At 50.3% G+C, this 13,029-nt stretch overlaps 1 protein-coding gene across 1 annotated transcript in view; it reads left to right on the forward strand.

Moving 5' to 3' along the window:
* ZNF423 (zinc finger protein 423) overlaps positions 1–13,029 on the forward strand; it is a 208,163-nt gene that overhangs the window by 21,484 nt on the left and 173,650 nt on the right. Inside the window, exon 2 of the mRNA XM_084294973.1 lies at positions 10,149–10,208. Coding sequence (XP_084151099.1) covers positions 10,149–10,208 — 60 coding nt within the window. The remainder of the gene's footprint in view (positions 1–10,148; positions 10,209–13,029) is intronic.

Consider the following 13,029-nt stretch of genomic DNA (forward strand, 5'->3'; position numbering starts at 1 on the left):
CGTGCCCTGCCCACCAGCGAGCAGGCTGGGGTGCTGAGGGATGCTGAGGGACCCCAGCTCTGCTGTGCCACGGAGTGTGCTCGTGATAGAAGCAGGGGGAGAGGAAGGAGCAGCGGGGACGTTGGGAGCGATGGCACACCCGTTGTGTGTGGTGGCTCCGCTCTCCTGGCCGTGGTGGAACATCTGCCTGCGGTGGGAGGCAGCGCCTGAATTCCTCCTCATGCTCCGCTTTTGCAGTGTTTGCTTTCCCTCCCAAACTGCCTTCATCCCAACCCACGAGTAGCACCCACATTTTTGCGCAAGGGCCGAACAGGCGCGCGTCCCCTGCCCCGTCTTTATAGGCATGTTTTCACACGAGGGCCACAGCCTGGCACGACCCGGACTGTGATCCTGCGCTGCTGCCTGTGAGGCTTTGCAGGCTGGGAGGCGCAGCCTGGTGCAGCCTCGGCCCCGCGCCCGAGCGGCTGCAGCGTGCCTGGGTGTTCGCTCGCGGTGGAGAGCGAGATAAGTACGTGTCCCTTCAGCGTTTTATGAAACAAAGTAATGCAGATATCCATAAGTGAGACATGACACGAAGCGTACTGATAGTAAGTTTGGAATAGTTCTGGGAGTTAAGAATTTACATGTCTTTATTAATTATTAGATGTTATTAGTGAGTGACTAAGGAACTGGGAAGCTCTAAGCGTTCTTTTGAAGTAGTGTACCCAAATTAGGCTAAATAAATAAATAAATCTGAAAATGTCGGGAAACGTCTGCTCTAATGAATTTTCTAAATACACAAATCACACTTATTAAATCAGTGGATCTTTTAGCTGTAAAAATATTATTACTGTTACACGGGGGAAATCCATTCAGAATTATAAAATATTTGGAAACTCTTTCCATGTTTCGCTTCGATGGAAAGGTTGTGAGATTAATACGAATAGAAAAGAGTAGGTTTTGGGATTAAGTTTTTCAAAGCCAGCTTTCCCCCTTCTTTGTGTGTGCGCCGGTTTTCAATAAGAACTGTGTTCCCCTTTTAGTCTTGTTTAAAATAAACTACGTGTATAACAAGACGTTGAAATTTATTTATGGTATGTTAGCACTAAGGACAGGTTGTTAAGGGGTCATAAAAAATATTAGTTTCCACTTTATGGCGGCCGCCTTGGTTTTTCTTCAAATTAAATTTGACGCTACGAAGGGATATATGTGATATATAAAACGTTCTCTCCCTCACTGTAATTTCTTTCGCTGTAATGCGGCCACAAGTCTCGTCTTTCAAGGAGACAAATCTCCGCTGGGGGGCTTCTCCGGGCCGGGGCGGTGACACCCCGGCAGCGCTGCCCTGCCCATGGGTCCTTCTGGGGGGTCCCAGACACTTCTCGTGGCGCAGGAGGAGGTGCTGGATTCCCCATGTGTGAGCTCTCGGACCGGCTTTTATCTACCCTTTTATCTGTATTTTACCCTGTGGTATTTAATTTATACCACTTGTGCGTTCCTTCGTCAAAATATTGAGGCTTGTGTACGAGAGGCTGACCTTCCTGTGAGCGTTTATCAGGCAGTTCAGAAGAGCGCATTGTTTTATTATTAAAGTACAATTTATGAAACAGAAATGATCATAGATGCAAATTTATACTTCACACATTTTTTTTTCTTAATAAGAATATGTATATTTTCATCTGGGGAGAAAGCAGCATTAGAATGAGAGCGCCTGGGGAGTGTTGCCATACCCGCGCACAGAGGCGTGCACACGCCTGCATGCACAAAGAGCCACAGGGAGCTGTTTGCTAGAGCCACAGACCCCTGCCAACAGCCCCAAAACGTCTGCTCCCCCACAACAGCTGCCCCTGTCCCATCATCGGGTGTGGAGCCGGCACAGCGGCAGCCCAGCGTAGCTGTGCTTTGGGAAACTCATTTCGTTCAGACGGGGACCAGCACCAAAGAGGAGGGGTAAGGGGAAATAACACCACTCGCCAGATGGGTTTTTCCAAGCCCTCACGGCTCTAATTAACGTGGCTGGTCAGGAAAGGCCTCCTCTCTTCCTTTTCCTGTGCTACCTGCTCTGGAAACAGAGCTGACCAATTTAAAAAAAAAAAAAACACACTGAGTTGGAAGGATTAGCAGCAAGGAGCAGTGCATTTCTTTAGGCCGAGGGGAAGAGATCCAGCTGGAGACTCTTTCCAGCTCTGCTGAGCAGCCCTGGTGCTGGATGGGGTGTCGGTGGGGACGCAGGCTTGAGGGGTGCGGGCATCCTGACCCCCAAACCTGCTTTTGAGGAGGGTGGAGGAAGAGGCAGAGGTCTGTAAGAGCAGGGCTGTGCAGCTTGCCGTGCCATCCATGCCCCTGAGGCAGTCGCTGCTGTTTTGGTCGTCTTCTGTTCTTTTTATCACATGTGCGGTGTGAATTGTTGCGATGTTGAACTTGCGCACGAGTCCAAAAGCTTGGTGAGGGGAAGCTGCGAGTGGCTGGGTGCTGGGGTGCTGCTGCCATGGGAGGCCCCGTGCCTGCTCCTGCCCATCCCAGTGAAACGCACGGGGAAAATTGGCAATGAGGCAGGAGCGATTTTGGGGGAGGCTTTGCTGCTCGCTGCTGGAGGAAAGGAGGAGGCAGCTTTTGAGTTCAGAGCTGCACTAGGCTTTGATGAAGCAGGAACCCTGCGGGCCGGGGTGACGGCAGTTGGCAGCAGTGGGGAGCAGCGTGTGGTCCCGGTCGGTGTTTCGGGTGGCACGGTCTCTTACCACTAGGGCAGGATGAGGAGTAAGGAGTTACAGCCACACTGCCTGTCTGCAGGTCCTAGTTGTCTACTTCTGTTCTCCCCAGGGTTAGTTCCTATTTCGATAAAAAGCACATGTAAATTAATTTCAAAGCCTTCTTGCTTTGTGTCGGCAGTCTGTTAGACGTGAACCCTCAGCATCCTCATTAGCTGCCTCAAGATAAGGCAAGCACATGTAAATTATTTTATTAGGTGTCCTGTTTGTAGGGAGACTTTATAGCCTGAATGTAAAAACAGTGCTCTTTCCTGTTTTCTTTTTCTTTTCTTTTTTTTCTTTTTTTTTTTCCTTCTCCGCACTGGAGAAGCCAAACACGCCATAGATGGGTCTGGTGAGACTCTGCCCCCCTCGGAGCGAAGCCCAGTTTGTTTGAACTTTGCGGTGCTCTGGTTTGGTTCTGAGACGTTGCTTCGTTGCAGCCACTTCTTTGCGTTGGGTTAACAAAGCAACCAAAAAGCCGGGCACAGCCCTTGGCTCTGCTGCCTCCCGATGTACGCCCCGTGTTCTTCGTGCTCCTCAGCACGTGAAGGGAGGCATCGGAGCCGCGAGTGCTGGAGCAGCAGCTCAGTGTCTGCGCTTGCTGACCCACCCCTGGTCCATCACTCATCACACGTCTCACCCCGCTGTCCTCTGGGGACGTGGGCCTGCTGCTGGCCTGCTGGCAGAGCAGGGGATCACCCCTCAGGCTGCAGCATCGCCCCCTGGCACAGGGTCCTGGCGTGGAGCTGTAGGTGTGCCAGTTCCTCCTTCTTCTGCTTTCTCAAATGGATCCCCCCGATTTCAACACGTAACCGGGTTTGTCCTCCACCAGCATTCCAGATGGAATGAGAACATTTAAACTGTTGGTTGCTGAAGTAAAATACATGTTTTACGAGCGACGTGGGGGACGTCAGATTCACCTGTTTTGTTTCACTTGAGCTTTAAAACGGCTGTTTACTCATAGTAGATCTATTTTTGAAAGAAGGTGCAGACACTATGGTGACAGTTGCCTTAGAAATGCACGTAATGAGAGAGGAGCGCGCCCGCAGGCAGCCGGCTCTCGCCTCCCTCCGGCCTTGCCAGCCACCCGCCCGTGGCCCCCTGCCCCACTTGGGGCTGCCACAGCACCCCTGGGTGCTCCCCTGGGGCTGCAGGGCACCCCTGGGTGCTCCCATCCCTCTGCCTCAGAGCCGAGGGCAGTGGTGGTGGGGGGTGAGAATTGCTCCCAGATCTCTAAAAGCACCCAGACAAGGTATCTGCCTGTTCACTTCTAGGAGCCACGAGCTTAATGTATCGCACGTTTAAGATGCTGATCCTGAGAGTAAACTGAAACGTTGCCTGTGTTTTATTACGCCGTGCACTCGTATTTATTTACATAATAGATTTTGATGGGAAATGTATGTCTCCAGTGGAGTCTGCGAATTAGAAACAAAAACTAAATATGAGCACTGGGAATAAATATGCTGCGGCCGGTGAGTCAGGTGTGTGGGCCGCGGGCAGGGCAGTGATTAGCCATTATGGATGTCCTGCAGCCTGCCTCCTGTTACCGAGAGCAGGCTTTTATTTCGAGGGATCCCGTTATGTGCTCGCAGTTACATGAAGTTTCGCTGTGGTGGCTGAAGACCCAGGCCTGTTAGCTGCGTGCAGATTTACGGTGCGGGCTGGAGCTAATGGATACTTATCAGGCAGGCTGTATTTGGTGATCGTCCATCATTTGCTCATTAAACAGTGTATCTAAGTGATTCTCATTTCCTCCCTGCCATGTCTGGAAAGGAGGAAACTAGACACATTAGGATGGAATATTAATGTCCTGGAGGATTTAGCCACCCATAATTAGATCTTCTTTGCATAAACCTGCTAGTGCTACCTTATTTTGTTGTTTGTTTTGTTCTCCTTAATCATCTCTGCATCTTTTCCTGTTCCTATATTTCTTTGCATTTCTTTCTCATTTTTCCTTTGTAATTCTGTTCCATTTGTCTCATCCTTCTTCCTTTTTTTTTTTTTATTTTTCTTTTTCCCTGACCTACTGAGCACAGCAGCCTGGGTTTCCCCACTCCTCCCTCCTTTGCACAAAAAGGCTGACTTTGCCAGCAAAAACCACGTTCCCTGCCAAGCCCTGTAACTGACTTTGGAGAAAAGCAGCTAGAGAACTTGTGCAAATTTAGGCTCTGAACTAGCTAAATAAGCCATGTCAGTAAGCCCTCTTGTCTTATTCCCTGGCCTGCTGGCCTGTGAAAGCACAGATGTATAATGCCCCTATTTAACGGGGGAAGAAAATGCTGGCCAGAGGCCACCGATGGCTGACGGGGCTGGGCAGCAGGGAGAGACGAGGGAGCCGCTGGGCTCGTCCCCTCTGCGAGCTGAGAGTGACAGTGCCAAGGGAAAGGTGCTGGCGAGCTCGTGGTTTTGGGGCTCCTGCAGGGGACGGATCGTGGGCGAGGATGAGCAGCGAGGCACCAGCACTTCCCGTCCATTCCTGAGGTGAGGTGGATGCCCCAGGACATGCTCTCTGGTGTGTGTTCCCATACCCCGTGAAGCCCCACGACCTGCACCTCAAGATGTGCCTGGAAAATACTTGGCTATTTACAGCGTAACGATGGCTAACAGCCTGTGTGCTGCTGCCACGCCATGCAGCTGGGAACTGGTGGATTTGCAGCCCTCCATCCATAAAGTTTTAAGCATCCTTCACTCCCTTGGACTTGACTGGCATCGAAGCTGCTCCATGTTTCGCAGGATCAGATCCCGGCTGGGCACATGGGGCTCAGCCTGGTGTGTGGGTTTGGGAGCGTACGGCTTCGTGTGAAGGCTGCAGCAGAGCAGAGGCTGGGTCAGACAGCACTGAGGTGTGCATCTGAAAGGCAGAGAAGAACCCAAAGATTTGGGAACGTCACAGAGATCTTGCTTGCAAATACCCCCGGACAGGTCAGGGAAAATGCGTGATCGTTGTGTGAGTGGCTTGGGAGGTGGGCCTGGTGCTGGAGCATTTCTCTAGAGGGAGAGCAGTGAATCTCGGCTCGTGCGTTGCAGCTAACACGCAGCCGTTACTGAGACTTCCCTGAGTTTGTCTGAGAGCGGTCTGTCATAAACAACATCTGACAAAATCCTCCAAGCATGGCACCTGTGTTTGGCACTCGGGCTCTCAGGTTCATGGTGCCCGAGCTCGGGCTGCGGGCAGTGGCGTGGTTCCGTCCAACTGCAACTCCTCGCCACAGCCCCGTGTAGGGATGCCTCCTGGCCAGGCCTCACACAGCCACTGTTCCTGAAGGTTTAGTGTGCGTATCAGGGAGTTTTTGTGTTACGAGAAGAATTAAACCGGTCCTCGAAGCCTGTGTAATAGGATAAGGGAGCACGCACATGCCATCTGAATTGCTGAGGGCTGCTGCTCGCTTGTAAAGCTTGATTGCATCTAGAAATCAACATTTGGTTCAGAAGCGTCTTCCTTTGATAAGGTTAACTTCTTTCCTGGGAGTGATAAAGTGTTAAATAAGCACTGTGGCTGTGAATGGAGCGCAGGTAATGGTAGCCCCATAAATAGATGCTCTCGCTCTTGGGGAAATGGATGCTGAAGCCTGTCAGAAGTTTCTCTGAGCACAAAGAACTGAAATCTCCGTGCCTGCAGCACTCGTGACCTAGCAATTAAATCAGCATCCTTGGAGAGCCAAGGATGGCTGAGACAAGTGGGCAAAAGGCAAATATTTGGGGTGCACAGGAGTGTCATGCTGCGATGTCACCCCTTGGCCATGGCTGTGCTGCCCTTGCCCTGGGTCTTGTGCCCAGATCCCTCATCTGCTCTGCTCGGGGGGCATGCAGTGGGGCCCCCAGTGCTGGGGAATAATGGGGGCAGAATGGGAAAAACAAAAACAAAACAAACAAACAAACAAACAAAAAAAAAACACAAAAAAAAAACAAACACAAAAGCTGATGGTTTAGATATAGAAATCCTGTGCTGTGGACATTGATATGAAGGTTTAGTGCTTTAGAGCAGTGAAGCAGATACAACATCTCTGGTTGCTCTGTGAAATCTCAGCTTTCCCTATGAAACCATGCTGGTTCCCTGCCGTGTTCCCAGGCTGCAGGATGTGCCAGATGGCAGCGGGGCTCCGCTGTGCCCGTGTCCTGCTGGGGCCGAGCATCGGGGTGTGGGCTGTACGTCTGCGTGCCCCCAGGTGAGCCAGCACAGGGCCGGGGTCTGGTCCCTGGGTTCGGCAACTGTGATCGTCTGGTGTGTCTCAGAAAGCCTATTTTCTTGCTAATGAAATGGGAGTTATTCTACTGTGCTACGTATTGTGAAAGTAATCACGTCGAACACTTTGTACCTCTTCGTGGGCTTTTTTCCCCCATTACGGCTGCTTAAATAATAGCATCCACAAAGTGAGTGGTAATGCAAACTGGCCACCTGAGTCAAACTAGGTTTCAAGGAGTGACAGCCAAAATATTAAGAAACTGAAGCTTTAACTGAAAAATCAACTGAAGTGAATTACTCTGGCTGATATTATGCTCCAAGGGTGGTTCTGCCTCAGTTCTCCACAGCGAGAGCTGGGAACCCTTCCCAGCCGCAGCCACAGGACCTGCTGCCAACCCACCATGCCCTCCCGGGGGTCCCCAGGTGCCTGTCCCCAGGCATGGCCGTGGGACTCCCTGTCCCCGACGTGAGCATCACATGGTTGAGCCTCCGACTGTCCCAGGAAAGCTCCGGCTTCCCCATGAGGCCCGTAATGGCTGGGCACAACAGAGGGCAGGCTGTAGCTGTTGCTGTTTGGCTGTGCAGGCTGATTTTGGGGAGGAAAAAAAACGTTCTGTTCCTCTGATTTCTGTGGCTTCTGCTTGCTGTCATGGCCGAGGTGAAACCACAGTGACACTGGTTCAAGCAGTGACTCACTAATAAAGGTTGACATCCAGATTAAGGTGGCCACAGACAAACCTCTCAGCTCAAAGTTGTGTTCGTGGAGGAGAGGGGAGCAGAGGCCGGGTGGGGCTGAGCACCCTCCCTATGGTCACACTGCGTGCCTGTGGCAAGGCCCGACCTCCCGGAGCTTAGCCCCAACCTCAGCCACCTTTTTACCCCTTCTCCTTTGTTATAACAAATTCTAATGAAAATAAAAGAAGGGAACAGTGATGCAAGCAGCGGCCAGAGGAAGACTTGCCGGCTCTTTGCCGGGAGGTGCTGTGCAGTCGGCTGCGTGGTGGCTCCGCGCAGAGCAGGGAGGAACCCACAGCCCAAAGCAGGGCTGCAGTGCCACAGGGCGGGTTTAGGAGCCGCCGCCTTCATGTCTGTGTTCTCTGTCCCCTTTTCAGTCATTAGGGAGCAGAGCCAGTTAATGCCAGCAGAGGCAGGCTCAACCCTTAGCACTTGTGTAGGGGATCCCTAAAATTGCTGTGTTGCTGGAGCCGGCTGCCCCAAGGCAGCTCCAGGACTGGGGCAGTCTGCAGGGTCTGGCCAAAGTGAAAGGCAGCGTGTGGCTGCAACTGCTGATGGCCAGCACTGATCTTGTGTGCTGCGGCTTGATTGTGACTGAATTTACTGCCTTTGTGTCTTTTCAGTAGACTTTTTTCCCCACTCTTCCTTCTAAGAAAAAATATCAAGAAATACAAAAACCCAGCATAAAATAACTAATAAAGAAACCTGTCCAAACCAACTAGCCAAAAATCAGTCATGGAAAAAATAAAATTAAAACCTTCCACTTGTCTGAGTAAGGTATCTGAAGTATTATTTAGGTCAGGGCAAAATCCTCCTAACTTTATGTGGATTTTCATGTTAAAATGAGATATTTGTATGAAAGTGAAATTGTACTTAGGATACATAAGTACTTAGGAAACTGTACTTAGGATATTATATCCGGAGTTTTTCTGTTAAGAGATAGGTCAAAATGTTAACAAGATGGCGGCTTACCGAGCACAAAATGGCGGGCGAGCCCCTAGGATAGCGCAGGTGTGATCCTACCCGCTCCGTCCCTGCCAGTGGCTGCAGGACGTTCACAGCTTACGGGCTTCTGCCCTTCTGGAATTACCTGACATGGCCTTTGTGCTAACATGGATTTGTTTCTTTTTGGAAAAAGCAGAGCTGTCTGAAGTAGGACTTTGAGCAGAAGTGGCGAGTTCTCCCCTAGTTAATAAACCTGCAGCCCACCATGGCCGGCACTGTGCCCTTCTGTGCAGTGTGTGCTGCTTGTGAGGGCTGAACAGAAAATCGAAATTTGTCAAAGCACTGCCTGTGTAAGCTATATCCTCTGTTCCTAATAGCTCATTGATGTCATCGATGACACCAGCCTCCACAGACAAGTTTAAAGGATGCTGGAATTCCTCAAAGGAAGAGAAAAGATGGAGAAAAAGCATAAAATCAAGAATGTTGTGATGCAAATGTGAATAATCAATGTAAATAATCACTGCAGCAGGTTCCAGGGCTGGGCACACACGTCCCACCTGTTCAATAGCACTTGTGCTTGGGGCTTTGCAATATGGCTTTGATTTCAGTTGCAGAATTATGTAGGACTTGTACTCATATCCAGCAGTATTTAGATAAAAGGTGAGAGGTTGTTCAGTGCAAGGAATAAATACTTTTCATCAGGAAATAAAGACTGGTGATTTAAATTCTTTTGGTGTCGTGGTGACAGAGCAGGCAGATGAAGGTGATCAACTTTCATGATTAAAAAGAAGAATTTCTGCAGTTACCGCTTTCAAACACACGGTCTGGCAGCAGTGAGGCTGCCACTGACTTCAGGAACAGCAGGATTGAGCTCTCAGCTAGCCTGCCTGTTGTCAGCTGGTCTCTTCGTTATTTGTAAGAATGAAATGAAATTTTATAACTCCTAACAGGCAGGTTATATACACGTCGCTTGTGAGTGCTGAGCACCTGGCTCTGACAGCTTTCACATCATCAAGCCTTAAATGCACTTATTTATGACTGCCATATTACAGAAATCGCTTGCACATTATAAGAGTATTTTTTCTTTTAATTCTGAACACGGAAGAACTATTGTTAATGTGTTAATTACGTAAGTTGGGCAATTCTCCCTTCATGGGACAGTTCCTTACTATGATGCGTTACATGGATCTCAAAAATGACCTCTAAGTTCGCAATGGTAATTTTGTGCATGTAAGTTGTCGTGAATGTACAGACTTTCAAATATGCACCTTTAGCAGCTAGGGGTACTTAAACCTCTATTAAAATTTCACATAAACTTACAGTTAGCTATCCAGAAAGAAGCTGCAGGCAGAAATCCCATAGTTAGGTTAAAATGTAGGGAAAAATTCTACTAAATTTCCGCCGTATGAATTATTTTATGGAAAGCAGTAAGTTCTCTTTCACTGGCGCAGAAGTCTGGTAGAACACTTAATGTCATAGCGGACCTAGTTTTCTGATGGTTTTGCTTTCCAGTTGGTTTGTTTTAGCAATCACAACATATTTTTGTTCTTTTTCAGTTGAAGAGGGCGAATCTTCGGATTTTGCTTTGAACTGGGACTCATCAGTGACTCAATCAGGTAAATATTTTAGGTTCTTCTGATTGCAAAAACTGCCAGAAAGCTGCCAGGTTTTTTACAGAAACTGTATTTTGTATGTCACATTCCTGTCTCAAATCCAAGACTACCCACTGCAACACAATTTTTATATCAGTTCCATATGGTCAATAAAATCTATTACATACAGAGACTAATATACTCTTATCCTCTGGAGACCCATTCCTCCTTCTTGTGGGCACACTGAAGCGGGTTGCGATTTCTCCAGTATAACCGCTTTGAAGTTTTCTGCAATGGGCACTGTTGCACATTCATTCCAATCTAATTACATAAAAGCGGCTTTAATAGGAATTTTAAACTTCAGTCTCAACTGGAATGTGTGTGTTTCTTCTCTCGGAGGAAATTGGAAAGTACTGTCGGAGCTGGAGGATGAAAGTGGTACATTGCCATGGCAGAAAGATTTAACATTTGAACCAGCTTTTGGTCTCTTTGATAGTAAGAGAACTTAAACATGTGTCTGGGACATGCTCATCTGTATTGCACTGAAAACATGAATAAAGAGAGGCTCGGGGAACGCAGCAGGATAAAACAAGCTTGTATGTAGCTGTGTAACGTGTATTGATAACACAAATGTACGTGGCAGATCCATTTGTACTTCAAGTTCAGGGTAAGTCACTAGCCACGTCCCAGTCCCTGTGTGCCATGTGTGCTGATGTTTTACTGTCTGGTATGTCTTTAATGGTTATGAGATTCTCAGGATGCTCTTGACTCTCAAGACAATAATGCCACCGCTGTGCCCTCCTCCTGGGACAGGCAAGGGTGTTCTCGGCGAGTCTCGGCAGTGGCACGAAAGCTGCTCAGAAACCAAGCAGTAACACAAGCATCAATGTTGGTGCTGCCTTCCTGTTCCACACGGGCTGGCTGGGAGTCACCAGGAGACGGGCTCGCAGGAGGCTTCTCCTCCTGGAGGCAGCATCTGGCTGCTCAGCACAGCATGGGCTGCCTCGGCGTGGTGCCTCGTGGGGTGGGCACATCCTTCCCCATGCCAGGGCTGCTTTGAGGGGTTCTTGTTCTCTCTGTTCTTTGGTGGCCGACCCTGCCACAAACCCTGGCAGTGCCCTTGGGGCCCCTTCGTGCCCGTGGTGGTTGGTGCTGTTGCTGGCCTCAGGGTGTGTTCGGCTCAACACGGGCTGAGGCTCAAAGCAGTAGCATCAGTCACTTCTGTGCAGAGTGGGAGTTAATTTGGGATTTGTGCATGGTAGCAGTGACTGTGCTGTAGGTGACAAAGCCTGTAAGAGGCTTTTCCCAAATTAGTTGGGTCTCCTACATTGTTCTTCATTTACTGCCATAATTATAGCTCTCATTTTACCCTACATCTGACACCTTGGATGTTTTGGAAGTGTGATTTATGGTGGCTTAAAGAAAATGTGTGCTAACTGGTGGATTTTCCTTTCAGTGCATTCAGCAGCTACAGGCTTCAGCCTTGCATGCGTATAAAGGCACGGTGTGCCGTCCTGTGAGTACAGGGCACGGGGCAGAGGCTGCAATGGGACTGAGGAGCGACCTAGAAAAAGCATCGCGCGCCGCGGTGCGTAGCAGTGTGCGGCGGAGCCTCGCTCTTGTGTGGTGTGCCTCCCCGGCTACAGCCCGTAACTGAAACCAGCCCCTGGCCCCAGCCCGCGAGACTTTCATTATGCTCTTTTATGATCTTCCTGTTTGCATTAGCTCCAGTAGGGTGATGTTGAACTTCAATAACGGGTGAAAAAACACGCTTCTACTTCTCCTTTCATGCCCCTTCCTTCCCCAGCCCCAAATGACAAGCTTGCCTTCCCTGCTTAACCCCCCAGCAGAAAAAAAAAATTAAACAAAAGGCCAAAAAACAGACTTGTTAACTCCAAAACAGTTGCCAGATGTTTCAAATTAACATAGTTCTCTGCCTTCTTCTCCTGTGTGTGTTTGTACATCTCTGTGCGTGTGCAAACGCACACCAAGCGCCTTCTGAGCAGCCGTGCTGCTGCTCTGCTCCGCTGCTGCCGGTGCGGGGCGAGCCGTGGGGCGAGCACGGGGCAGCGCGAGGGAGCCACGGCCAGGTAGTGCCCTTGGTAGCTGCGCTTGAAAGGCCCGCGTGTCATTGAGGAGCAGCCCCGGGGAGATGCTTTTGCTGCTCGAGCTTGCTGTGTTCACCAAACCAGTGTAAGCCATGCTGGAAGCCTTCCTGGTAAGGCAAGGCGGAATTTGTGGGGCAAAGGAGCTGCTTGCGGAGATGCTCCTCGGGCGCCTTGTGCCAGGTGCTGTTTGCCATGGCAGGGCACATCAGCCCTGTGCTGGGAGAACCTGCCACGGTGGGATTTCAATACTTCAAATGCAACTAGGAATAGTTTTAGGATTCTTTTCTTTTTGGGTTGGCAACTTGAGGGCTGTATGCACTGACCCAAAGGGCTGGCAGAGTGCGCAGGGAGGCGCAGGTTGCCCCCTGCCCTGGAAAACACCGGCGGTGCCCACCAGCCCTGTTTACAAGGGGCATCCTGCAAGCGCCCTTCCTCTTCCGTTCTCGTCTCCGTTTTTCCTTCATGCAGCGGGAAGGAAAGGTCTTCCTTTCCTCTCCCTCCCCGAGGACCGAGCTTGCTGGTGCAGAGCCCACCAGTAGCGCTCGCTGCCGGCGGCAGGTCCGGCTCCCGTCCCAGCCGAGGAGCGTGGCGGGGTCCCCGCTGCCCCCAGCAGCCCCCAGCCCCCGGCTCAGCCCTGCCCTGCTCGGGGGCTCGCTGCTGCCTTGGAGCCAGGAAAGCAAAGCTCAGCATCTGCCTGGCTGGGCCCTTGTTTGCAGCGCTGCATTGCTGTTGCAATA

This window comes from Netta rufina (assembly GCF_964035555.1).
Source record: "Netta rufina genome assembly, chromosome: 13".
In the NCBI taxonomy this organism is placed as follows: domain Eukaryota; kingdom Metazoa; phylum Chordata; class Aves; order Anseriformes; family Anatidae; genus Netta; species Netta rufina.